Here is a 27671-nt window from a genome sequence, read left to right on the forward strand (position 1 = left end):
AAACTGGGTTCATCTTCACTGACATGTTTGGCTGCTTTTTAGCCTGGCCTTTACCTACCTCTCTGCAGCTGCTCCTCACCTAGGATGAGACAGACTTTTGAGTGCTAACTTGGGGCTGAGTTAGAAGGACTATCGTAGCCAAATTCCAAGAGCAAAGGAAGAAAATATCAACCCCCCTCTTTATGGAAGTTCCCCTCCCCAGCCCACTTCCTATGGCCCACCTCTGTAGGTAGGTTCCTTCAGGTCCCATATCTCTATCTTGATTGCTCTTCTCCAGACAGGAAGAAGAGCCTGCCACCTGGCTTTGCCTGCTGTGGCCACTCACCATTCTCTGTGATGATCCGGGGTACCTCCTTGGCTGCTGGGGAGTAGCACTGGATCTGATTGCCTACTACCAGCCCATCCATCTCTGACAGGTCCTCAAAGGTGCAGTTGACGCCAGCTGATAGCTCTGGGACATTGTATGTCTCTAGGACCAGCTGTCAACAGCCCAGCAGGGAGAGAGGGGTGGGGGGAGGGAAAGGGGAGAAAAAAAGAGGAAAAAGAAGGAAGAGGAGAAAGGAGGAGGAGGCAGAGAAGGAAGAAGAGGCAGAGGGTGAAATGGGGAAAGGAAGGAAGAAAACCAAATAGAAGAGAGGAGATATTAATATCAAGCAGGAAGGACCCAGTTTATTATAAGAATAGTATAGAGAAGGTGGTGAAAGGTATAAAGACAGGAGAAAAGAAATCCAGCTCATTAGAATATGAATGGATTTATATAAGGAAATGGGAATTTTTAGGGGATTTTTATACTGAGAGGATCCTGAACAGGACAGAATAGGGGAGGGATTACCAGAGTCTGTCTTCCTTTCCTTTCCCCCAAGTTTTGAGAAATGGCAGCAGCAATCATCTAGTGTATAATGTCACAACTTAGAAGCCATCTGCACACCATCCTTCATTTACATCTCTATGGTTCCTTGTGGCAGAGGAAGATCTCATTCCCTACATCCTGTGCCATTCTTTAGTCATCCCTGTGATGGCCATTTTCTCTGTCTCTCTACTGATTATGTTTAGAGAGTCTGTTCTCCAACACTCTTATCCATAGCCTCTTCTTTGGGTCCCCACTGAACCCTGATCTAGAGTTGTTCTTGCTGATCAGGTTTGGTCTAGCCTTTGTAAGGACCCTTGGACTTCGGTGGGTTTTTGTGTGTAGTGGGGAGAGGGGGGAGGAGGAAAAAATTTTTTTTTGCATTATCCCGATCCCCAGTCCTTACCAGCACGTTGTACTGAGAGACAGAGATGTTGTTGGGATGGACCGTCAGCCTGACACACTGTTTTATCTCAGAGGCGAATCTGCGTGGTTCCCTGGATCGCTCACACCGTTCCTTCCGGGTACACCTGAGAAGGAAGACAGACCAATGGGTTGCTCAAGAGAGGAGTGTGTGCTCTGGATGGCTGAGCTGGTGGGAAAAGGAGCATCAGCAGCTCATAGGACCTGCCCCAACTCAACAGGTCCGAAAACGACCACTTTCTTCTCCTTTTAAAAATTGGGTCTGTCTCCACCAAGTCTAAATCTGGCAAAGATGCTCATCTCTATCACCGATTTCCAAATACAGAAACAGACCCCTCCCAACTTTCTGTCTGTTCCACCTCCCATTCATCCTTCACTCTTGCCCTCTTCTCTCCTTCAGCCAACCTCACGAGTGTGTGTGTGTGTGTGTGTGTGTGTGTGTGTGTGTGTGTGTGTGTGTATGTGCCTGTGTATATGCTTGTTCGTGTGTGTTCTTCGACTTCTTTGTTGCTGTTGTTGTTTTTTACACACTAGTTCTATCGGGGCTTCTCTATTTTCCATTCCATTCCAATTCCTATCTGGCTTTCCAAACATGATTCAACTCTCAATTACTGCAATTGCTTCACCCTACCTTAGGTAATGTTAACAGGATTCTCCTTATGGGCCATAGCCCTCTGAAGTTTTGTACTATCTAGATTATATGATGATTACTGGGCTAAGTGCAGCCCTCTCCTATCAAGAGTGAGCTTCTCAAGAGAATAAGGTCTGTTTGGTGTCTTTTGTTAAAGTCCTACTAGATGAAAGATAAATACAGGTGGGCAGAAGGGAGGGCAAGGAAGAGCAAAGGGACAAAGGTAGCTGTTAACAGCAAGTTCTGAACTACAGTCCCAACTCTGTGGCTTGGGGACCTGCTATATAGATTTCTGTCACTGTTCAATGTCCTGTGTTGTACAAAGTGTACCATGTCACAGTGCAGATCTCTAGTGAGACCTGGGCTTCTTACCATCTTCACTGACAAGGGTTTATGAAAGATGCGGGTAAAAGTAAGGACTATGCTTAAATGCCACTCTTCATGAATTCACTGTATCCAGGTATCTGAGGTTCCGGGAACCATATTTAATCCAAGCCAGATAAGTTTTAGAGCAGAACTGAGAGCCCATGAATAAGAATCTGGAATCGTGAATCTGCTACAGTGGAAGAGGACAGGCAGAGTTCTCACCAGGGGGAAAGCACTCCTGTCTGCCTTATCTCTTTAGGGTGGAGAAGGATATCAGGAGGTCGTTCGGGATGGGAAGAAGATCTGGAGAAGGTGCTTAGTAGGAAACAGAGCAGGTAAGGATGGGATGAGGCGTCAGTACTGGAAAGAGATGTGTGGAGGGCAGAGAAGTGAAAATGAGAGGAAGTAAGCACTTTCTGAGCAACTCTTGGTATAACTCCTAGGCCAGAGGACAGTTACTCCACAGACATGGGTAAGGCAGGGTATCTTTGGCTACAGAAAGAATAGCATAATGGTGAGCAGTCTCAGTGGACAATTTAGTCAGTGATGAGAAAATCACTGGAGATACAGATAAAACTGTCTGTCCCCTCCCTCTCTGCCAAGGAAGAGGAAGAAAGAGGAGACACCAAGACCTTAGAGTAAAATAAATGTGTACTATAAAATAGAAACAATCCAATATAAATTCTAAGAGACACCATCCCAGGAGGTAAAGGTCAGGCAGACATGAGTCTGGTCATCTCTGTGGCACTCCCTGGCTGCTGACAACAGACCAATGGCCACAAAAGCATCTGCCTCCAAGTCTTAGAAGTTAATTTACCAGGCCAGTTTCTCAGCGAGGACTCCATTACCTTCAGCCATTAGGCTAATGTTATGGACTTTTGCAGAATGTCTGTACTGACATCGCTATTAATAATGTTATTACACCCATTAACAGTAGACTCAGCTGTTACAGCTTAAATTATTCACTGAATTCCCAACTTTGAAGTTCCAGTTTCCAAGAGGAATCAGTAAGTCTGAAAAGTGTCTTTGATTAAATTATGAAGAGAAGAAAAAACATGGAGCTGCTTCTTGGCCAAATATCACCTGGAGTCACCAAACAGAAATTCAGACAAATTTAAAAGAAAAAAAATGATTCCATCTCTCTTATTTTGATGGGAGAATCTCAGAACAAGTACGGCCTGCATCACTTGCTGCTTCCAAAGTGAATGGAGTTACATCAGCAACTGCTGCAGAGAACCCCAGTCTAAACACGTGTATCATCTTCTCCCAATATAGACTAGCAACAGGCACTTTACAGTTCAGACACAAAGCTGATCACTGCTTGGTATCCCCATCTTCTTATCTATGAAATAGTACCCACCTACCAGAGTTTCTATGAGGATTAAATGAGATGATGTAGATAACTCATTTAGAACAGGGCATGGCTCAAAGCAAGTTCTCAATAGAAGAGAGATCATACTTCTTTGGCTTCCTCATTCCACCCTCCTCCAAACTAGCTGATGCAGAAGCAACAATTTTCTTGCACAATGGTACCCAGGGTAAATCAAAAGGAGATGAAAGAGAAGGCTATAATGGTTTTCCTCATAATGAGAGAGAAGAGTATCTCAGAGGTCAGGAAGGAAAGGAGAGGGAAAGCATGGTATGAATTGTATCTTTGTTTTCTTAATAGCTGTCAAAGGGTGTTGAGAACTCAGCTCGTTTAGTCAAAAGTCAAGTTTAAGGTCAGACCCAGAGATGTTTTGACATTTATACCACCGTTCAGGACCCAGGAGGGTGGAGGCTGAAAATGTCCAAAGGCACAGACAATTGACCTTAAAATTGATGGGCTAATGGAGGGAAAGGATATATCCCTTCTAACGTCTTATGGAGTCTGCCAAGGTAACTGTCCTTTGCATTCCCAGGGCTGTGATTTCTCAAGAGGTAGGCCAGAGTAGAAATGTGCACATTTCTAGCTCCCAGAGGATCCCCTAAGATGCTTACTTCCAAAGGCTCCAGCGAGTACTTCAACTCTATCATAAAGAATCCTTCAGATGGAAAGAAGGTCCTGCTTTGTTCATTTTCTGGACAGGTATACAGAACTTAAATAAACTGACAAAGTACCAGCTATGTGACTTCATGTTTTCAGATGTATGTCCCTGTCACCATCATTCATCATCCCTAGCCCAAATACAAACTGCTCACAGCTGGTCAGCAGTGAGCAGTCTGAGCGGTCTCCAAGGAGGCCCATTGGTTCCACAGCTGAATTCTTCCTTGCACAGATTTTTTTTCTCTCTCCACTGCCTCTGCATGGGGCCCTTGCAGCCCAGATCAGAGGTGCTAACAGCCCTTAGGGAGAAAGGCCCTGGGCCCCTGGAAGGGGTTATTATTCAAGCCAGTGGTTTCAATGAGATTATCCTCTCTAATGAAGCAGCTACCTCCGCCCTCCCCTAAGCCTGAACTTTCACTGCTGGAGAATTCCCAGCCAAGTGGAAAATTAGAAGGGAGAGGAATGAGAGAAGAAGGGGGTGAGGAGAGGGAGAGAGGTAGTGATTAAGTTCAGTAGAAATTAATTCATAGCGGGAAAGAAATATTAAATCCCAGGGCTGCTGACCAAGAAAACATTTCAACATGAAAATAATGTTTTCTTGTGAGACTGGCCTGGGTGTGTCTCCACAGGTCTTCTGGTAGGGGACAACTGAACTTGAATTTAACAACTTGTTCCTTACCTCTCCCTTGACCCATCCCAATGTGTCCTTCATAGTGGTCATGTGCTTAAAATGCAGCACTTTGGGGACCTCTGTGCTTAGAATATAAGAAGACTGAGAAAGAAAAAGGGTGAAAGGTGGGGGGAGACCTTTCAAAGAAGGCTAACTATAGCTTAGATCTGCGTGCGTGTGTGTGTGTGTGTGTGTGTGTGTGTGTGTGTGTGTGTGTGTGTGTGCTAATACTGACTCTTCACCTCAGAATCTCATGCTCTTGTTTGGTGGTTTGGTTGTTTGTTTGTTTGCTCAAGACTGGTACTCTATCACCTGAGCCATAACTCCACTTCTGGGTTTTTGTTACTATGTCTCAGGAACTTTTCTGTCTAGGCTAGCTTTGAAAACTGGGATACTCAAATCTTAGGCTCTTAAGTAGCTAGGATTTCAGGTGTGAGCCACCAGTGCTCACCAGTAGCTTAGATTTTGAATGACTCCCAAAGGCCCAGGTGTGGAAGACTGTTTCTCAGGGCACTATATGGAGGGGTTAGGACTTTTAGGAGGTAGGGTCAAGGGAAGGGACTTAGGCTCTGGGAGGAGATATTGGAATCTGGGGTCCTTTCTAATCTTCTCTTTGTATCCTGGCTGCTGTGAGGTGAAAAAGGTCCTTTACCATATGCTCATGCCATGGTATTCTATGCCACCACAGGCCCGAAGTGATAGGACTAAGCAATGGTGAACTGAAACTGTGAGCCAAAATAAATGCCTCATTATTTAAATTGATTTACTCAGGTATTTTGTTACAGTGCGGTAAAACTTGGTGACAACTGAAGGAAACATAAAACAGTTTAATATGTGTAATCAATGGGGATGGGGGACAGAGCCTGGGGTAGGGGAGATCATAGTAACTCTTTTATCATTGCTACCACATCTGAGGACTCTGGAAAGGGAGAAGAGAGTGGTTCCTACCCCTTGTCTACCCCACTTCTGGAATGCCCATAGAAATCGGGAGATACCTCTATATGGTTTGGAGGAAGATGGACTAGATAATCCAGGGAATCCTCCTAGAGGAGGAGGTGTGAGAAGTTTCTTGCTTGAAGAACATGGAGCAGGTAAGACATCTTAATGTCATGATTTGAGGATCCAGTAACTGATACAGTTGTTGAATGGAACTCTGAGTAGTTAGGTTGTCCCGTCTCAATACTGAGGATAGACCCAAGATAGGAAGGCTGAGAAAGTACCATGATTCCTTCCTGCTACCAGCTTCTTCAGAACTGATACCACCATCCTTTATATCCCTAAAAATCCAGTCAACTGGATTAACACCTGATATTGAATGCATGTCTCCGCCATGAAGAGGGCATAAAACTTAAAGTGTAAGGCTCTGTTGGAGGCCAAAGAACTTTTTTGTGCTTTTATAGCAATCAAGAAGTCCTGTACCTATCTCTACCAGCTCAGAAGATGGCTAGCTATCTGTACTGAGTAGCCAGGCTCTACACAGACCCCAGGCTGGATTCAATCTTTGACAAAGCCATGCTTTGAACCAGTGATTTATTGAAGACAAATCTTAAGTGTCAGGTAAGAGTCTTAGAGGTTCTTTTTTTTTTTTTCTCTAGAAGTCAAATTACATCAAGTGGTTACCAAAAGAGAAGGCAAACGAATTTGGGTCTCTTCTTGTTATTATTAAGCATTGTTTTATCTTTTAAGATTGAGGAGATGTTAAGGAAAAAGAATGATCCAAAGAGGGAAAAGGTAGAGGGAAGGGAAGAAGGAAGAAGAGCAGGAAGAGAAGAAAAGGGATGTCTTGAACAATCCATTGTCTTTCTAATCTAGCTGGTAATAAGGATGTTGCGTATTACTTGAGATGGTTTGCAACCATCACTGCAACTGATTCCGATCAGCTTCCTGCTGCATTTTATCCCCTAGCCCGTGTTTCCATGTTCATTAATGGCACCAGGTGCAGCAGGCTTGGTGCAGGGAAGCACTTTGCTCAGGGCGAGCTGGGTCAATCCACTCTGTAAGGCACTGTGAAGCATGCTAGTGTGTGTGTGTGTGTGTGTGTGTGTGTGTGTGTGTGTGCGCACATGTGGGCACGTGCATAATAAGGGCTAGGAAGAAAACAGGAGTTAAGAGAAAAAAGAAAAAGCATACTGTCTTAAGTTTGTTTATCTGCTGAACCATGGCGGGGAAAAAAATGAAAATACCAGAGCTAAATGTGGGGCTTATTTTTCTGGACAAGAAATGGGAAACTTGGCAAACAGACAAGGAAGATCACTGCACAGCCTGCAAAGAGCACACTGCACTGAAGCAAACACTAGCATTTCCTCGGGACTGTGCAGACTTTTTGCCAACAGCCCTAGGTAGTGCCACTAACTTCTTCAGCTGATCTGTATGAAGTAGCCTGTGAATGTAGGTTAAGAAAATAAGAAGTATCCATGTGCTGATGGCTCATAGTGGTAATCCTAGCTCCTCAGGAGGTTGAGGTCTAAGGATCATGGTTTGAAGCCAGCCTGGGCAGAAAGGTCCACAAAACTCTCATCGTCAATTAATGCCCTTTCCCCCCAAAGAGGATAATCAGTAATGCTGATTCCCTGTTCTTTGTGCTTTTGGGGTGGCTGGTGAGCAGACTGCCTAAGTGGTGTGGAGAAGCTGCCCACGGGCAGGAAGGCAGGGGATCTATCTAATAGTAGATAGTCCCAGCCTCTCCCTCATTCCAGTTCTGAGGGAGAAAAGAGAAGGGAGGGGACTATGGAGGGGCCTCAGTTCCAGCCCCAGCCTGTACTGGCAGGCCTGCGATAAGGTCATCAGGCCTATGACTAGCAGGATGACCTGTTCCGGGCCACGAAGGGCCACCTTCACACCCCCTTCTGCAGTTTTCACAGTGTGGCTGAATGATGGCTTTTTTCATCTTCCTTCTGAGCCAAGAAAGTCACACCAGGCCCACATCTGTCCACAGGCAGAGTATTAGGTTTAACTGATGACCTCTGGCTGGGTAGCAGTCCTTGGCCTTTCCCCTCACTTCCTCCTGTTTGTCAGAGGTTACATAATAAGAAAGAAGAAAATTCTGGAAAGAAGCCTTTGACATTCCCTTAGGGAGTGGAGATCTGGACCTCAGTCCTAGGGGACAGACGGGCTGTGTAAACGCTGTGCTTATTTACATGTCCATGATCTGGGTTACAGGAGCCTCTTGGGAGAGAGCTCATGACTCTTCCTAGGGGAGGTACCTGACAGGCCAATCGATTTGTTGTATCTGCCACGGGTGAGATCTCATTACCTCCTAAGACTGAGATGGACTCCATTGTCTGGGAAAGGGCCAAGAAAGGAGTAGACAGAAGACAGATGTGTAGGGAGGTAGGGGTTGGAGGGAGCTGAGGACCTGCCAAGCCAGGTCACTGAGGGGAGCATTCCAGGCTCAGGGCAGGAAAAGATTCTGTCAGAGTGAAGGCAGACTGGGCTGAAGGCTTTCTTTCATGTTTATCCAAGTCAGAACAAGTGGGAGGGCTGTGGCACCGGGGAAAGAGAAGGCCCTGGGAACACAGGCTTAAAGCTTAGGGTCAAATATACATCCAGGTTTGTAGAGATATGCTTGACATTAGAAAGGGCCAGCTGGGCAGGGGTGGGGCTAAGGGAATGAAGAAGGCAGCAACAGGTGACCCTCTAAGGTACTGGTCTGGCAGGTGAACACTTCACAATGACAGCACAGAGGGAGTTAATGTCAGGGAGGATTTAAATTACAGGACCATTTTTTTTTAAGTGCACCCCTCCTGTGACCTTGTCAGTACAAAAGCCCATTCAGACATGAGGGACACCTGTTCAAGGAGGGGCTCTACCCCTTTAAGCTAGTTACTCCTGCATATCTCCCCCCTCCCCGGTCTGTCTATCTGTCTCTCTTCTCATTTGCTATCCTCTTTTCGTAGCTTTTCATTACTTCTTATGAGCTGAGAACCAGCTATGGTGGCTTATACATGTGATTCTAAGTATTCAGGAAGCAGAGTTCAGGAGGATCACAGTTTGAATGCAACTAGACAGCATGTTAGGGAGACAACCCTCCCCCACACACCCCTGCCCCATTTTAACCAATAAGCCAGGCAGGCAGCTGTCTATGTACCTGTGATCACAGATACGCAGGAAATCTTAGGAAGATCAGTATCTGAGGTTTGTCCTAGGCAAAAATTCAAACTGTCTAAAAATAATTAAAACAAAAACAAAAAAGGCTAGGATATGGCTCAAATAATAAAGCACCTCCCTAGCAAGTATAAGACCCTGTGTTCTAACCCCAGTGCAACTGAGAAAATGTATTTAACTTCTTACTATAGAAAACCGACTTCTCTGTTCTCTGCCCTTGTCTTACTGAGGATCAAGCTTGCCAGGGCCATCAGTAAGGAACAGAGTGACGAGCATGCAGGCTAAGCAGCGTACATGATGGGAACCAACGATTATACTGAATCTAATGGAGGCAGCAAGCCCATTCTCCTGAGGGCTCAAGGTTTTGTTCTGAAGAAGCTTCAAGGCACACCTGATCCAACCTAGCCTGGCACAGTATCTAGGCATTGAGTGGAAGAGCCAGTTCTAGACCTATGGGCAAGTGTGTGTGTGTGTGTGTGTGTGTGTGTGTGTGTGTGTGTGTGTGTGACAAGATTCATGGAGATATACAACAATAGTGTTGTTTCATTATGAGTTCAGTGCTGATGAATCAACAATGTATATGGAGTAAGATGACTTTAAGCAGAAACACATATAAAACAAGGTTGTATGTTAAGCTACTGGTGGAAATTTCCTGACCAGAGGTTCCCAGGAACCTAGCTCTGTATTTCTTTAGGAGCAATGATTTGGGATCACTGCCACACATAATGAAAATCGATTGTACTTATCTAAAGTCTTGGAGGTGGGCAAAGCCTGAGAACTAAACTCCACTGATTCCCACTCCATGGAATCCTTCCAAGGCTCCCTGCTGCCTTTCCATGCTAGCTCCCACTGTGGGCCTTTGGGCAAGAAGGCTCTGCAGCAGTAGTCAGAGCCAGGTTGCAAACTTGTGAAGCCTTTGTTCCGGGAAAGCATGCTTCCTAAGAGCCAGCATCAGCATGGACATCTATAAATATAATAGATAGCCTTTAGAATAGGATATGATGGCAGGCTAAACGAGGTGAGGGGAACCACAGGAGTGCTTGCCAGATAGGCAATGGCAGCCTGAAGTATCGATCCCTTTCTGGAACAAAAACGTGTAGTTAAAGGAGAACTGCATAGAAGATCACTGGGGCTAATCAACACCTAAGAGGCAGGGTGTCTGTGCATGCCATCTGGGCCCAACCTGTGGTAATCCTTGTCCTACCCTACCTTGCATGTTATAGGACCACCAAATACTCTTACCCACCATAGCCAGGTAGGAAAGCTGGGCATCGTTCTCCCCCTTCCTCAGGTGAGGAGACTGGCATGCTAGGATGTGGAATTTGGATTTGCTGACAAATGCCCACAGTTCTCATCCATAGTTGTTCTCTGTATAACACTCTAGAGACCAGAACCTCTGCAGGCTAATAGCCTCTTCCAGAAATAGCCCAGATGAATTTTTAGCCTCAGTCTATTGTTATTTTCTGCCACACTGGAAGTAGTAGCTGCTTACTTCTGTCATCCCTGCTAGCTCAGCCATGGGGCTGGGAGGCTAGAATTCTGCAGCCCCTTTGCCACCTTCTCAGAGCATCAGTGCTCCAAGTACCTTCAAGACTCAGTACTATGTGTAGGTGGGGAAACACCAGGGCTCATTGCTCTAGAAATCTGCCTTTGGATCCTGCAGGCTAAGCTACCTGAACAATGAATGCCTAATTCCACTCTGGGAGCATCTGAGCCATTCTCAACCAGCTGAGGTTGTCTCTGGGTCTTAAAAAAGGGAGTTGATTTGGATCTAGATCCATTTCTAAGAGAACACACTGTGTTCACACACTGTGTGAGACAAAGAAAACCATCCACCTTTGCCATGCAAAGTATGGTCTTAGGGAGCTCTCTGGATTCGTTTGGAGCAGGTCCCCATGTGATCTCTCCACACTAAGCGGGCCTCTCCTAGGCTCCATCATCTCTGTAGTCTCGCTATACACTTGAGCTCACAGCTTCTGATCTATGTATGTCCGTGTAACTCGGTGGTTCTCCATTTGTTCCCCACCATAACAGACCTGAGGATTTTCAGATCTTTCCTTGTAGAACTCAAGGCTTCATTATGTCCAAGACTATCACCCAAAGACATTCTCCTGGTGGTAGATGTGCTAGGACTTGGAGGATGCTTCTAACATTTAACATTTAAGACAGCATTCTCTTCCTTTTTGGTTCTTTTCTCACAAAATGGAGGCAAGTAGTGTATAGGTCAGCATTTAGACCACACTTCATTGACCCAGAGAGTCTAGGCCCAAGTGTACTGACAGCTAGCTGATAGGTGCTCTGACAACAGAGGGAGAGTCCAAGGTGCTACATGCTGGAACTCCAAACCCAAGTACCATGACATTTTATGATGATATCAAGGAGTCTATCAAGTGATACTGAATCACTGGATAAGAGTCCTAAAATGTCAGTATAGCCAAGTCACACTCAGGAGAAATAAAAAGATCCAGGGTGAAAATTATTCATATCCTGACCCCAGCATCTTCACACTGCTATTGTCACATGATTCTTAAGGGAGATGTCAAAAGAATGAAAGAAGGGAGATAAAGTTTGTGAAGGGTGTAAGAAAGGAAGAGTAAGAGTAAGGGAGGGAGAAGAAGAGAGAAGGAGAGCAGGAAGAGAAGTCCTGGGAGGTTGTGGGGGACAGGAGGCACTGGGCCTGCAGTACTCACGTGTTGTGGAGCACACACCAGCCGCAGTGGGGATCACCTGAGCCAAGGCATTCGCTACAGCTCCGATATTGCCCGCAGGATTCCACAGGGACTCTGGTGAGCTAGGACAGCGCAACAGGGAGAAAGCAGTCAAGATTCTGCAGACCATCCAGTGGAATCCATGGAAGACGTGCTGCTCTAAATGTTATGAATTGTATTACCCTAAGTGCTGGAGGAGCACAAAGGTGCTTAGCACTGGAGCTGACTGTGTTGGAACTGGGGCATCACGGCATGCAGAGTACAGCTATTAGGTCTTTAAACATATCAGGAGGACAGATTCCATTAAGTTATAAGAAAAGATACTTTCATAGTGCATATTTCCATTTTCCCACTACCATGTCTCCAAAATATCTCTGTGAATATCCAACCCATCACCTATTTGTTTCCCATTAAAGCCATCTAAGGGTCTGGATGTGTTCCCTCTGCCCACTAAAGAATTAAAAGGCAGGCAAGTGTTAAAAGCAGACAGAGAAGTTTACTTGAAAGCTAGGGAAAGCAGGAAGACTTTCCCTTTACAGAGGGCCCCCAAAGCGGAGTCTAATGGAGACCTCTAGGACTGTTAACTCTGATTTTACTGGGCTCCTCCCAGACCTCCAACCCTGGGCTTGGTGTTGACTGCTTGATGGTTGGTGCATGCATTACCCTGGCTCTTTTCATTGGTTCAGCAGACACTCAGCCCAATGAAAAGAGCATTGTGGAAAGGTGGAAATGTTTGAGCAGGAAGTCAGGGTATTCTGGGAAGAAGCATTTGAACAGGAGCCCAAAGCACTATGGGAACAGGAAGCACCATGATAAGCCACATCATGTCCACCACTTTTGATCCCTGTCTACCTAACAACTCATTTTTCTTTACCTTGTCATCAGTGTAATAAACTGCAACCCCATTTGTGTGTGCATGCATGTGCAAGTCCTGGGGCTTAGGGCCCAAGCACTGTCCCTGAGCTTTTTTGCTTGAGGAGAGTGTGTTATCACCTGAGACACAGGTTCACTTCTGGCTTTTTTTTATGTTTCATAGGAGGTAAAAGTCTCACAGGCTTTCCTGTCCAGGCTGGCGTTTAAGAAAATCCCATGCTTACTATAGCATTTCCCTTTCCCTTTCTTTCTAACCCTTCCTATCGGTCCCAGTATTTTTGTGGTTCCAGCCTTTTGTTTCTCTGGGCCTTTCCCACAGAGTGAGCCACAGAGCTCACTCTCTGGCTGGTCTCTGCTATGCCTTTTTCTCCCATACATCTAGCCAACTGGCTCCACTGGTTTCTCACTCTGGTGTTTTCAAAGAGCAGATTTGCAGTTCTCCCCACGCCCTTTCCTTGACTTCAGTCTTCCTTTCCAACCCCCTAAACCTCACATTCGCCTGCAGCAGCAGCTTGTTAACGTGAAGTGTTCCACATGACATTTTTGCTTAGATCAAATGCTTCCATTTACTGCATGCTCTTAAATAACTTCTGATTTTTTTTGTTCTTCAGTGCAGCTTTGCCTTGATATCTCTGATGTGCCTCTCTACCACTCACTACATAGTAGGTACTTGTAGGTATGAAATAGAATTTTTATTTTATTTTTATAGACATGGTCATTAGTCTTCGTTTTGCCAATTTCTTCTTTACAAAAAGATGTAGTATTTTTTCTTTAATTCTCAATAGAAAACTTCCTTCATGATCATTCAGTTTGACCAAGAAGAATTTGGTGTAGTTTTTTATCATCAGACGATAGGTACAGAATCCTAGACTGTGTTGACCTAGTCGGGCCTCATTTCTCATGAACAAATGCCATCTTTCCCCTGCTGTTTCCTAGGGCATCTGCCTGTGTAAAATTATGTCCACCTCACAGGGTTACTTGTAACTCACACACAGGCAGATTGGCACCAGCGCCTGTTCAATTAGTCTTGAAACTCTCCTTCAGAATTAATTAATCCCAAATCCCACATGATTTCTTTCTCCTTAATTTTCTTGTTCCTTTTATGTGGTGGTGGTGGTGGTGGTGGGGTGTGTGTGTGTCCTAGTACTGGGGGGTTTGAATTGAGAGCCTGGGTGTTTGCTGTCCCTTAGCTTGTTATTGCTGGTGGCTGGCGCCCTACTACATAAGCCACAGCTCCATTTCCAACTTTTTGTGAGTTAACTGCAGATAAGAGTCTCATAGACTTTTCCACAGAGGTTAGCTTTGAACCAGGATCCTCAGATTTCAGTCTCCTTGTAGTCTCTTGCTCCCATTCTCCCAACTTTTCTCTTAGAGGCCCTTTCTTGATGTCTTTTTTGCACATTTAGAATTTTGTCTTTCCCTCTGTTACTGCTCAGGTAATTTGCATGGGCCAGACTTGGGCTCTATCTGCACATGACCTTACTGTCTTCATTATTAACCCTGACAATCAGCCTCTTACAAATCACCCTGCTGGTTTCACATGCAACCAGAAATTTACCCTCTTCCTGTTGCCTCTTTTTAATTTCCCTGCCTGCTCCTCCTTAAGCAGGCACAGCCATGCCAATCACGTAAGCACATGCTTAGTTGCTCCTAACCCAAAGGACCCAGACTCCTAGGAATTCATGAGTAGGAAGGAAGTTCACAAGCTATTTTCAATATTTCCAAAAGCCTAATGGAAATTGGATTGTTGCTGTTTTATGATTTTATGCATACTCATGATGCAAGCCCTATATTAAAATGAGGAAATATATTATTACTTAATAAATGCAGTTTGTTTAGTAGACAGAATCTTTCCAAACATAATGCCTGGAGGAAGAAAAAAAATAATAAGAGAGGCCCAAGATGGTAAAGTTTGGGAAACACAGAACATAATAATGTTTTCATAGGTTCCAGCTGTCTGGAATTCCATATTTTGCCATGGTATTGAAGAGAAAATTATGCCTCTGTTCAATCAAAAGCATTTTTCTGGGTCTAAAACATCCTCCTCAGCTTCTCCTATTGACATGTTCTATAATCTGGGTGGTATGACACATGTCCTGGGGTTCTGGGGATATGCCACTTTGAGTAAAGAGCCAGCTGCTTGGTGATAGCCTCAAAAACCTTGGTATTCTAAAAATATCTTGCAAGTGGTGTTTAATAATGTCAATGTCCTGGGATTTTAAAATCCTCTCTCTCTCGATTTTTCAACAGGAATCATATCTTATTTGGATGTCAAGAGTGTAGAGGCTTGAAGGTAGGTTCAAAGTCTGCCTCTGCCGTTGTTGTCTCCGTATCTTTGTTTCATTCTTCTTTACACATGGAAATCACTGTTTCCCAAAGCATAGGGAACACCATAGTTATGAAAGTGTATCATAGCCTGGATGCTGGAGGCTCATATTTGAAATTCTAGTCACTCAGGAGGCTGAGATCTGAGGATCCAGGTTTGAAGCCAGACAGGGCAGACAAATCCAAGAGATTCTGTATCTCCTATAACCTGGCAAAAAGCTGAAAGTGGAATTGTGACTAAAGTGGTAGAGCTCCAGCCTTAAGCAAAGAAGTTAAACAAGAGTATGCTTGGCTCTGAGTTCAAGTCCATGTACTGCCAAAAAAAAAGTGCTTTGTAAACTGGTAAGTAACATCAAAGGAATGTTACTGCAGTTGTTGCTATCACCAGGCACATATTATTCCTAATTGCTTGTCACCTTTTTTCTTTCCCCCATGAACTGGGATTTGAACCTAGGGACTCATACTTGGAAAGCAAATGCTCTAAAAATTTAGCCATACTTCCTCATCTCATGTTTGCTGTTTAGTGATTTTTTTCAGTTAGGGTCTGGTTCCCTGCCTACCACCTCAGGGCCAGTTTGGGCCCATAGCCTTTTACCTATGCCTCCAGTGTAGCTGGGATTGCAGGAATGTGTCCAGCTTTGCCGCTTCACTTTACCTTTCCCCCACATCACAGAAAACACCTCTGAGAGGCTTCCGGGCCTCATGAACTCTGTGTGGAGTTGAGTAGATCTGGAAGACATTTTTTTCTCTAGTCCCTTCATTATGTCATTTTTCTCCTTGAACCAAGACAACTGCCTCTAAAACATTCATCTTTCAATCCTTCAGATAAAATTCTGGAGCTATCCTAGCTTCCTGGACTTAGGTAATATTTTACCAGCTATTGTACAGCTCATTTTATGTACATGGGTCTCTGCAGGTCACAAGTCCTGGGGGTTTTGCCCTCGGCTTCATGGGTGAACATGATAAATTCTCTCCAGGGGCTCTTTTCTTTCATCTATAAATGAGGCACTGGCAGGATGAGTTCTAAATTCCTCTTCATTTCTGACATTCTAGCTCCTTTTCAATGCCAGACTTATCACATCCATCCATCCCTTCTTTACTCTTAAGATTCTTCTAAAGTTGGTCTAGTTTATCTTCACTCTCTTTATAGCATAGACTTAAAACAAGGGAGACAACAGTGGGATTCTCACAGACCAAGGAGGACAATGATCACTGTTTGCTCATTACAAGACCTCTCTAAGGTCCAGAGGAATCTAGCAAGTCCCCCTATCAAGCTATTGCCACCCATATCCAACTTATGCCCCAGTGGCTGCACCTCTCCCACCTGCATCATTGCTTTGCCTTACTCTCCTCCACCTCATAGTGGTTCTAGAAAGCATCCGAAACTTTCCTGACACTTAACATCACTACAGGAAACTAAGTTCAGTCCAGTCACTTACCTTGGTTCACACCTATATGCTAATGTCCCCAGTTACCTTCCACACTTTGCTAGTACTTTGCACAAGTGTCCAGATGGCTTCAGAGTCACCTCACCCCTATAATACACTCTGTCTCTCTCTCTCTGTCTCTCTGTCTCTCTGCCTTTGCCTCTGTCTCTGCCTCTGTCCTCTCTCTCTCTCTCTCTCTCTCTCTCTCTCTCTCTCTCTCTCTCTCTCCCTCCCTCCCTCCCTCCCTCCCTCCCTCCCTCCCTCCCTCTCTCTCTCTCTCTCTCTCTCTCTCTCTCTCTCTCTCTCTCTCTCTCTCTCTCTCTCTCTCTCCAAATACCTGGATTCTCCATATACAAACCGCACACCAAACAAAGCCACCTGTTCATCCCCCACCTCCATCTCCTCTCCTGACCCTGGAACACAAAGCACTCCAGATGCAAAGCCACACGATTAATTAAAAGCACCCCACGCTGATTCAAGTCTTCAGCTAGAGTGCCAGGCATGCTAATTAACTGAGTGAGGGAATTCAGACCACAGGAAGAGGTAAAAAGAGGAGGTCTGTGTGAAGAGATTTCTGTTTAGAGAACAAATCAGATGACAGCGTGACCTAAGCTATCAAAATGATGGATGTTTTGAGACTACAGATGATTGAGGTCTGTCTTCTGGCCACTGGATTCCAGGAGAGGTGTATGTTGGCTGATGGGCTGCAATAGGCCTTTGTTGTTTCGAGAGATGGAGCCTTACAACCTCTTTGGACCCTTACACATACTTCTGCCATACTGGGGGAAGGAGATGTGGTTCCTTGCCCTAAGAGTGAAGGTGGAGTCTGCATACAGTTGGCTACAGTTGGCACAGTGTCCCAGCTCTGTGCAAAAACCCACTAAGCAGTACTCAATTCCTTGACATTTCAGATGCAGAATTACCATCACATCCAGCAAATTCCCTTCCAAGAATGCACTCAAAAGATATGAAAGCCGAAGTATCAAAGATACAGCCATAATGCACCTAGGTTCAAAGTAGAACCATTCACTGTTTCTCAGAGGTGGAAGAAAGGTATGTGTGTGTCGTACACACACACACACACACACACACACACACGCACACACACACACACACATAGTATTATATTATTTATTGTAAATAGGAAAAGGAAATTATAGATGAACCAACCTCAAGGACACTTTGCTAAGTGAAAGAAGACAGATGCAAATGGATAAACAGATATATAATTCCATTTGTATAGGGTCCCAAGAATAGCCAGATTCATGATAAGAAAGCAGAATGGAGGTTTTCAGGGCTGGGACAGAGGAAGAATGAGTTCAATGGGTACAAGAGATGAGTTTGGGAAGGGGAAGAGTTCAGGAAGTGGATAGTAGTGATGGCTCCACCACAGGTAACCTTCATGTTGTATATATTTCACAATCCTAATAAAGTATTGTCTTTTAGAAAACCATCTTTTGAATGACTTTGGCAAATGATCTCATCTTCAGCATGACAGAATAGATGTGAAAACATTTGTTCTCTGCTTGGATCCCTGGGACAAGGGAAGAGCTTTCTTCTGGTTGACTAATGACTTCATGTTTATGAAATAGTCTGAGATCCTTCAATAAAAAGATAAGCATCAATGCACTCTGCCACTTAATCTCAGCGGACAAAAGGTTGAGAGATGAATGTCACCTTATCAAACAGTGCTATGTAACTGGCTCTATACTTATCCAGCTCTGAATATCCACTTCCTGACTTGGAAAAATAATGCCACAGGCTTCTTTCAAGAAAAATGTCTCTGTGGCGGCTCCACCCCCTTAACTAAGCATGGAGAAGAGGTTGAAATTCAAATAATTCTCATGATGTCAAATAGTCTCTGAGTTTAGACAATTATCTTCCTACTATCTAAACTCTGCTTTGGTGTTATATTTCTTTCTTTCTTTCTTTTTTTTTCTTGTCATTTGTGGGGCTTGAGTTTAGAGCCTCAATGCTGTCCCTGAGCTTTTTTGTTCAAGGTTAGCATTCTACCATTTGAAACCACAGCTTCATTTCTGCTTTGTTGGTGGTTAATTGGAGATAAGAGTCTCATGGACTTTTCCTGCCCAGACAGGCTTCAAATCATGATCCTCAAATCTCAGCCTCCTGAGTAGCTGGATTACAAGCATAAACTGACCATTTATTTTTTTTGTGAGTCATGGGGATTGAACTCAACCTGGGTGCTATCCCTGAGCTCTTCAGTTCAAGGCTGTCACCCTACCCCTGGGCCTGGGTGCTGTCCCTGATCTCCACAGCTCAAGGCTGCTGCCTTATCCTTGAGCCAAGCCCCACTTCCCATTTTCTAGATGTTAATTGGAGATAGGAGTCCAAGGTCCTTTTGTGCCCAGGCTGGCTTGGAATCTTGATCCTCAGATCTCAGCCTCCTGAATAGCTAGGATTACAGGCATGAGCCACCATGCGGCTATTTATTTTTACTAACATCATCAACATGATCATCATTATCATTGATGCCATTATCTTTCTTATCGCTCCAGTCTTATGACCAGAACCTACTAATATAGCCTAGGATAAGAAGAGGAATAACTAACTGAGAACAAAGCAAAGAGACACACACAGGGCTTCAACTCCTGACCTTATTCTTTTTTTCTAAGTTTCCACATCTGGTAAGCTGACTCCCATGCCTGGAAGGCCTGCCAGCTGGGCATCTTGTGATTGCTGGAGAAACTGGTATAGATCCATCTGGATTGGTCTCCCACTAGCTAGCCACACCTTTGGTTTCCCTGTTATTTTGCAAGATGCTTTTCTGTAGAGTCTCCCTTTCTTTACCTGATGCTGTTCACATTCCAGATAGTAGCGGCTGCTCTGCGGGTTGCACTCAGAAATGTTCCATACACATAACATATAGTCTCTGAGTGTATCTCTCATTTGTTTAAGTATTTGACATCCTGGTCGAAATGTGAGTTATTACTCCATCTCTACTCTTCTAATTGGATGGTAATGCCACAGTGGCTACACTGAGCCTGATGGTTGGAGTTAATTTAAATGTCCAAAAGGCTTCTTAAATACCCAATTGCCTTCAAAACTGTCAAAAAAGAAAAAAAAAAAAGAAAGTAAGAAAGAGGCAAGCCGTCCCATTAAGAAACTCCAAGAGGCTTCTAGGGAGTTGTCAGGCTTTGCAGATGTGGAATTCGGTACCATCTTTCATGCTGTCCTCCTGTCTCCTGTCCCTGAGCAGAGCTGAGGAATGTTAGTCTCCTCTGAGACTTTAAGAATAACTCAGCATCACACAGGCATCTCACTGTTGTGGTCTTGGGAGGCCCCTCTCCACAAATCTTTTTTTTTTTTCCTTTAGTGGCCTCTGGTTGTCTTTCCTGGCTTTATTATTTCTGACTTGGAGCCCTGTGGGGATGCTACAGAAGCTTCTAACTGTCAGGGATGGCATCTCTGGTTGAGAAGGCCAGGAAGTGGTGCGGGTTCCATTGATATCCTTTCTCACAGGTAGCAGGTCTTCCTAAACTTGGCTGATGAGTAAGGGAGGTAGAGGACAAGGGCTGATGAGACTGAATCTCATGCCCAAGGCTTCATCTGTCTAAGGTAGCAATTTATGTCCCCATTCCTGCGGTGGTCTCACAGTGAACAGGGCAGTAGAATGTACGTTCTGCTCCTCGACTCTGGTTAAGATTCTTAAATGTTTGCTTTGGCCAATGAGGTTACACAAGGCCAACATGGGTTTGCCTTTGGCCTATTCAGCTTCTGCCATTACCATTCCCTGGGTAGCTGCTTCCTCTTTAACCTAAATCTACACAGGGCAAGACCAGAGTCTAATGCACAGCCAGGTGAAAAGCCAGTTTATGGTGGGAATGCTCTGCAATGGCTTGGCTTATAGTAAGCTTTGTGGTATAGCTATCTAAGGTAGAGAGGTACTGAGCAAAGTCATAGTGGAGCATGAAGGTTTGTGAAAGGCAGAGGGGAAGAGGACAAACAGAGGACAGATTTAAAAAAAAAAGTTGCAGTGCTGTATTTCTTACCATCCTGGGTACCAATGTCAGAGAGACATTGAGATTAGATGTAGCAGGTGCATATTCAGAGACCCGTCGACAGCTGACTCCGACATGACCAATCGATCTATTCAGGTCTTCCTACAGCAGGCATGCACTGGTAATTTGATGTATTGGTAGATTTCAGGAAAACCCAGTCCAGGGCTAAGTACCAGGAAAGACTTTAGAAAGAGACTACAGTTCTCTGATTGCTTCTGAATCTCCTGTACTTTCTGCCTCACTGCCCAGAGTCCGGAAATGATTTTGTCTAAATGGGAGTTTCTCAAGAATGAGTCTGCTTTGACCATGTGGAATGTGAATGAGCCATGGGGCTAATCTAGCAGGGATCACCCTTGAGAGGAAGCTGATTCACAGGATCCAGGGCTGCAGCCGTGGCTGCCAGGGCTGTCCTCCCTGGTCTATAAGCAGGAGCTCTGGGATCAATATTATCAAATTTTAGAATGGCAAGGACAGTATCTCCAGTATATGAGATGGGGGATGGGGAGGCTGGGGGCCAAGCTCAATCTATTCTGGATATATTGGTGACCTTGGCAAAGTTGTTCCCATCATTAGGCCTCAATTAATTCTTCCTCAGATAGGGGGATTCAGTTGCGTTCTGCCTTGCACAATTGGTCACAGGGTATTGCTAGTACAAATGGTCTGGGAAGCTTTCTGCAAAAGAAAAGTAGCAGATGTTGCGGAGGGCTGCAATTTGCTGCTATTAATAAGTATAAATGCCTAATAGGAAGCCAGTTTGCTCTGGGAACTCGGACAGCCAAGGAGTGAGCGCCGGCGCCGGAATCATCAACATATGCTGCTTCTCATTAGCAAGCGGTGGTAGCTGGGAAGCTAAGCGGGGAGCACTCGAGTTTCACACAGAGCCTCAAGAAATCACCTCATCCTCACTCCTTCCACTGTGGGCTGTGTTGCACTGGCACACAATCATTAACCAGGCCCCTCAACAAGCAACAGAGGGAGACCCTTTCCTGCTGCACAGATGGAAGAGCCATGGTCCGGAGAGGCTGGGGAGTTTGCCCAAGGTCATGCAGAAAGGCCAAGACAAAGATGGAAACTGAACTGAAGTTGGGGCTGCAACCACCATTGCATCCACCAGCATTGCTGGCTTCCTATACACAGTCCAGGGGGTAAGAGAATCTCTGGTCTTGCTATTGAAGTCAGATCTTGGGTTGAACATTTTACAGCGCTTCGTAGTTCCTCCTATAAATAAAGGAGCATGTGGCTGTGTTCAAGGGCTGGGCACTATTCCCTAAGCCACATTCCACATGGTCAAAGAAGCCAGCACCTTGTAGGAGCCCTGGAGAGGGACTGTCTTCACACAGTCCTCCTCTTCCAGTATGGTCAGGGAAGAAGACAGAGTTTGGAATAGCCTTATCTTAGTGACTGAAGAAGCAAAGATTTGGGGGATAGACAGACCTGGGTTTGAGTTCCATATCTACTATTTCCTGTGTGACTTTGACCATTTCCTTCCCCTTCCTAGGCAACATCCTGTGATAGCTTCTTCCCTGAGTCTCTTTTCCCTCATTCACACGCCCTGGAGGGTGTTTTGAGGATTACTATAGTAGTGCTGCATCATCATGTGTTGTTCCAGCATCTTCTTCAAACAAAAGTTGTCTCTCATCCCCTGCCACCTGTTCTGCACATGCATCACAAATGAGAGGTGGCAGGCATGAGTGTGAATGCTTGGCTGCATATTCCAAGAATCTCAAGGAGACTCCTGACTTGGAAATCTTGGCTCCAATCTAAAACACCATTTCTGGATTTCTGCCACAAGTTTATCTCATAGTGTAGAAGTCAAAAATCTCCTTGCTCTGGCCTATTGTGTTGACAATTACAAAATGGGCTCAGGAGATCTGATGTTTAGGGTGATCATGTCCCAAGGTGGGAATTTACCTCTGTCATCTCAGTGCATCTGGTAAAGGAAAACCGATGGTCACACTCACGTTCGGCCCAGTGAGAAGAAGCCTTGCCCAATAAACAAACAGGCAGCATGGAAGTTAGGAATGGAGATTCTTCTGGAATTTATAGAGTTATATAATAAGAGAGACTTCAGCAATTACCTGACACTGTTTTTCTGTGCCTGAAGAAATTTGTCCAAGGCCACAAGGCTACCAATACTATTCTTCTGTCACCTAATCCTTAAATAATGATTCCTGTTTAAGGTGTGCAGTCTTGACCTAACCTTAAGGTTAGGCTGAAGGAAGAAGGAAGCCTCTAGAACCCACATTTAGTGGGGGGTGAGGAGGCTCCCTCCCCACTCTCATCCACCAGGTGTCCAGAAGTTTTGCTCTGGGGATCAAAGTGCTGCTCCTGCTCCAGCCATCTTTCACCAGTGACACTGACAAAGACAATGGTTCCATCTGAGCTGGGGACCTGCTGGCCTGAGTTTCCTAAGCTCAGCCTGCTCAACAGGGGCCTTTGTTCCAAAAGCCAAAGAGAAGGGGGTGGGGGAGGAACTGGCATGGGGACACCTTACTCCAGGCCTGGCAGGCAGCTGAGCCAAGCTGGTCATGAGGCATATGCTGAGCCCTCTGGCTGGCTGGCTCTGGCTCTCTGTATGAAAAGACAGGGCAGGCAGGATGGGCATTCTTTCTCTACCCATAACCTTCGACTTCCCTCTGACTTCCTGTCAGTGATATTGATGCCCAGTGTCCTTGGCCATGGTTTGCCTATTCAAACTAAATTGCAGTATGTGCAAATGGTCATTTATGTGAGAGGCATGTAGCAGCCTGAAAGAGTGTGCCCAGATACAGGGTTATGGTGATAGGGCATTTACATATACCTATGCATTCTGGGCTACAGGAGCATGATTACGAACGAACACATCTTCTCTCACAACTATTGGGCATGAAAATATTTTGGATAGAAGACAGATATGGATGTCCCTTCTAAAAGAAATCTAACCTGGGAAAGGCATTGAAACTGGTGTGCCTCAGGGGAAGGAAGCCTTGTAGGTCTCATTGAGTAAGGATTCCTCTTAGGAAGCCAGGTGTTGATGGCTCTCCAGAAGGAGGTGACAGAGACCACACCTTCCCAAGTATTGGTATTAAAATTAAGTGCTACTGTTCTCAGCTTTTTTTCTTTTTCTTTTCTTTTCTTTTTTTGGGGGGGTCAGTTATGGGATTTGAACTCAGGGCCAAAGCACTGTCCATGAGCTCTTTTGCTAAAGGTTAGCTGTCTACCACTTTGAGCTACAGCTCCACTTCTGGCTTTCTGGTTGGTAATTGGGGATATGAGTCTCATAGACTTTTCTGCTTGAGCTGGCTTTGAACCACAATTCTCAGATCTCAGCCTCCTGAGCAGCTGGGATCATAGGCATGAGCCACCAGCACCCAGAACATAAAATTTTTTTTAACAAACAACTGTGTAGGTCTGTGTACATATATGTACAAGTATATACACAGACACGTGTACACACACTGTCCTTGGACTTTCTCAAGGCTAGAGCTCTACCACTTGAGCCTCCTTAGCACCACTTCCGGCTTTTTTTCTATGTATGTGGTACCGAGGAATCAAACCTGGGTCTTCGTGCTAGGCGAGCACTCTACCACTAGGCCAAACTCCTGGGCCCCATCAGCTTCAATTTTATTTAAGGATCAAAAGCTTATTTATTTTAAACACTCATGATTTCTAACATTCTAGGACTATGAAGAGGGCTCATGGCGGGACAGTTTCTCTGTTTTGGGTCACTTTATGACCAGTAGCATGTTCCATCCAGCAAGCACGTTCACCTGGAAAAATTAACTAGCCCATATTAGATTAAGAGTCACTTGTTAGCAGCACAATTATCAAGTGAGCTCCTCTGCCACCCAGAAGCTCCCCATGTCATGCCCACACAACACAGAGAAGGTATCATCTCCACAGAATGAAGGACAATTGCACTTCTACCAAATCCATCCTGCACTGTGCTTGGGTCAGGTAGTTTCTGTAATGAGTCACCACTGGGTTAATGGGATAGGGGGCCTGAGACCAGCAAGCATCCTAGACTCAGACCCACCCATCTCTAAATTGCTGTAAGACCTCCGACAGGTATCTCTACCTCTCTGTCTCTCGGTTTTCACACCTAAATTGATCTCTGTTATCTCTTCCAGCTGAATAATTTCATCATAACTAACCAACTTAAGACTAAAAAGTCCCCTGGAGTCTCACTCCAGGATGTCTTCCAATTTCATTGCATCTTGGCACTTAATCCGTCTGCATAATAGCAATGCTCTGCTTGCTCTGCCTCTACCCTACTTCTTGTGACCATGGAAACATAGCATGACACCACGACATAGACTTTGAATGCTAAGAAGGAAAAGGACCAGAACTTGTGATGAGAAACTATGATGCTACCAGCATGTTGCCATTTCTCTCCACCTTAACATAAGCACTGGTAAGTAAGAGGTCCATAGCAGGAGGCATGGCGGTCAAGCTCAGCCTAACTGGATAGAGACAGCACAGACTTTTGGAACCAGCCTTAGGCTTATGTCCACTACGTGGAAAGTGTGCCTTTGGGCCAGTTTCTTTATGTTTTTGAGCCTCTGCTTCCTCTTCTGCCTAATGGGAGTAAGGAAGACCCTCCCTTGTTAGGTGACATGTAATTCCTTTTATAAATGCTTGGTAATGTCCATCTTTGTCTGTCTCTGAGGGGGACAGGGAGGATGGCCAGAAGGCTCAGGCCATGAGACATGTCATCATTTTTTTGTTAGGCTGCCATGGAGATAACGCCTCCCGGTAGCTAATCAGTTGGACTGTCCCTGTGGCTAGTTTCCATTTTCCAGGGAAGAGGTGTGGCAGTAGAGGGTACCTTACACATCCCACATCTCATGCAGCAGAGGAATCTGACCCACATCAAAACTAAGGCTCTGAACAGACTTCTCCATCCCAAATAAGAACCAGCTGCCAGATCTATCTCCAGATGACAGATTCACAGAGGTCAGAAATACTTGTTGGCAGGAGGTGGGATGGGGGAAGGGAGAAGTCCTCTGCTCCTGGTAGGCGAAAGGTTTGGGATAGCCTGGGGGAAGACTCAAAACCTCGCCACCCTCTCTCCCAGTTTACTCTGTTATATCCAAAGAGCTCAGTATCAAAGCCTAGTTGGTAGAAAAGGATCCAGAAACACAGAGTCCCTCAGGGATGAGAAGGTGGCTGCTTTCCAAGACCCAGTCCTGGGAATGAGTTACAGCATCTAGGGTGAGCAGCTTGTGTAGCTGTTGGCACCTAGGAGTTGCATTCTAAAAATCTTGGTTTGCCCAAATCATTGATCATTCTCAAGCCCGCCAAGAAGAGGCCAATATGTGATAAAATAATAACAATAACTAAATAGTTACATGATTAAATAATAAAACTCCTGCAAAGCTCTTAGTTCTATTCCAGGAGCATTCACACCAAATTAGGGACAATTGTTATTCTAGTAGGGCGATGAAGATGTTTGCTTCTCTTGGAACAAATAATATTCTCTTAAAGAAAAAGGGCTGACTTTAAAGTTCAACTTCAAAAGTGACTAGAGGGCCCCTTGGTAGCTGACCACTTCTGGCCTCAATGGTCTTCTGAGTAGGTATTGAAAAAGGACATGATACCTTGAGATAGCTGTGATTCAACCTTTCCATTTCAGCCCTGACCCAGCCACCTACTGTCCTCATAGGTGTCCCCTGGCCTCAGCTCTGTAGAAACCATCTGTATTCAAGAGAGCTTGGAAGAACAGCCAGCCCCACAACTCTCTAGCCAGTGTGCTCTCTCTCTGTCTCTGTCTCTTTCTCCTTATGTATCTCCCTGTCTCTGTCTCTATCTCTGTTTCTCTGTCTCTCTGTTTCTCTGTCTCTCTGTGTCTCTCTCTGTGTCTCTGTCTGTCTGTCTGTCTGTCTCTCCCTCCTTCACTCCTCCCTCCTCTACCTTTTTGAGAACCTTGTGCTTTGGGGATCAGAAAGGGCTGGATGATGACTTCAAGGGGGTCCATCTTCTGTCCACCCATGCAGGCTGGATAGAAGTAAGGAGCAGTCATCAACTCTCATATGAAAACAGGCCAGGGTAACTACAGACCTTCTTCATTCAGGATGCCCCTGACCTCTATGAACAGGCAGAATTACAAGTTGGCAGTGGGGCTGGGACAGAAAATCAAGCTGGCTCTAAGCCAAGTGCAAGAGACCATGCTGTGTGCTGGCATGTGAGGACATGAGTTGGCAGGCTGGGGTCAGGCAGTGAGGCCTAGTATGGTGGTATTGGCACAGAGTCCAGAAACCCCTGCTATGACAGGGATCAGAGGATGCAACCTCTAGACATGATTAAATTTAAGTCACTGGCAGAGTTGGCAAACAAACCTGTGGGACATAGGATGAGGCAGTAATGAGGACACCAGTGTGAGTGTTTGGGGGAAGGTAGCATTCCATGAGTGAGTTCATTGCAAGGTGCTTTTCTCTCCCATTAAATCTACATGTCATGTTGTTGGGATTGTAGCCTCACCAGGACCTGTGTTTCAGCCCTAGTGGGGCTGATTTGAGGTACACACCTCTCCTGGAAAGCTCACCAGGCTGTCATGTGCTGAACTATGGGTCACCTTTGGCGACACTCCCTTTTCAAGAGGACAATCAGGGCTCTTGCTCAGTGCCAGGAAGGAGGGAGACAGGGAAACTGTCTCCACTAACAGTTTCCAAATCTAGTTGAGCATCAGAAATGACTACAGAGTTGTTAAGAATCCCAACGTTCAGGCCTCGCCCAGAGCAGTAAAACCAGAATTCCAAGGACTATCTGTGTTTTTCCAAAGCACCGTACCTTGTCTCTCATCTTCAGCCAACACTGATGACCTTGACACTGGACTGGCTTTTGGAAAAGTGGCCATGGAGTTATGGAGGAAAAGAGTTCATCTAAGGGTAATAGCTTTAGAATGCCATAGGTTCAGCAGGTAGAAGAATGCCTGAGCTCAGAGGCATGGTGAGGTGGGTCTGGATATCCCACTGGACAGCTGGACATGACTTCACGATTGATGAAGCAATTTCATAGCCATGATTGCATGTGATCACCACCACTAACTAACAGAGCAGCCAGGTCAGAGGTGATGGCTTCTATTTTACAAATGAGGACACGGTTGTAAGAGATTAAGTGACTTGCTCAAGGTCACATGGCCAGTGAGTGGCAAGGCCACCATTCCACAAGGTCATTTTATCTAAGACCTATGGCTGCTTCCTGGCCTAGCACAGACTCTTTTCTCCCTCTCACAGTGCAGGTGAGTGGCAAGTCTATGGACATGTGGCTTCAT

The 27671-nt window shown here is 45.2% G+C and overlaps 1 protein-coding gene across 1 annotated transcript in view; it reads right to left on the bottom strand.

The window, feature by feature from the left end:
- The window catches only part of Plxna4 (plexin A4), a 338047-nt gene that overhangs the window by 81163 nt on the left and 229213 nt on the right, over nt 1-27671 (bottom strand). Inside the window, exons 4-6 of the mRNA XM_090333317.1 lie at nt 11758-11858; nt 1254-1377; nt 326-479 (exon numbers count right to left, since the gene is read on the bottom strand). Of these exons, the coding sequence (XP_090189443.1) occupies nt 326-479; nt 1254-1377; nt 11758-11858 (379 nt within the window). The remainder of the gene's footprint in view (nt 1-325; nt 480-1253; nt 1378-11757; nt 11859-27671) is intronic.

Source organism: Megascapheus bottae, chromosome 5 (genome assembly GCF_031878675.1).
Source record: "Megascapheus bottae isolate mThoBot1 chromosome 5, mThoBot2.hap1, whole genome shotgun sequence".
Classification (NCBI taxonomy): domain Eukaryota; kingdom Metazoa; phylum Chordata; class Mammalia; order Rodentia; family Geomyidae; genus Megascapheus; species Megascapheus bottae.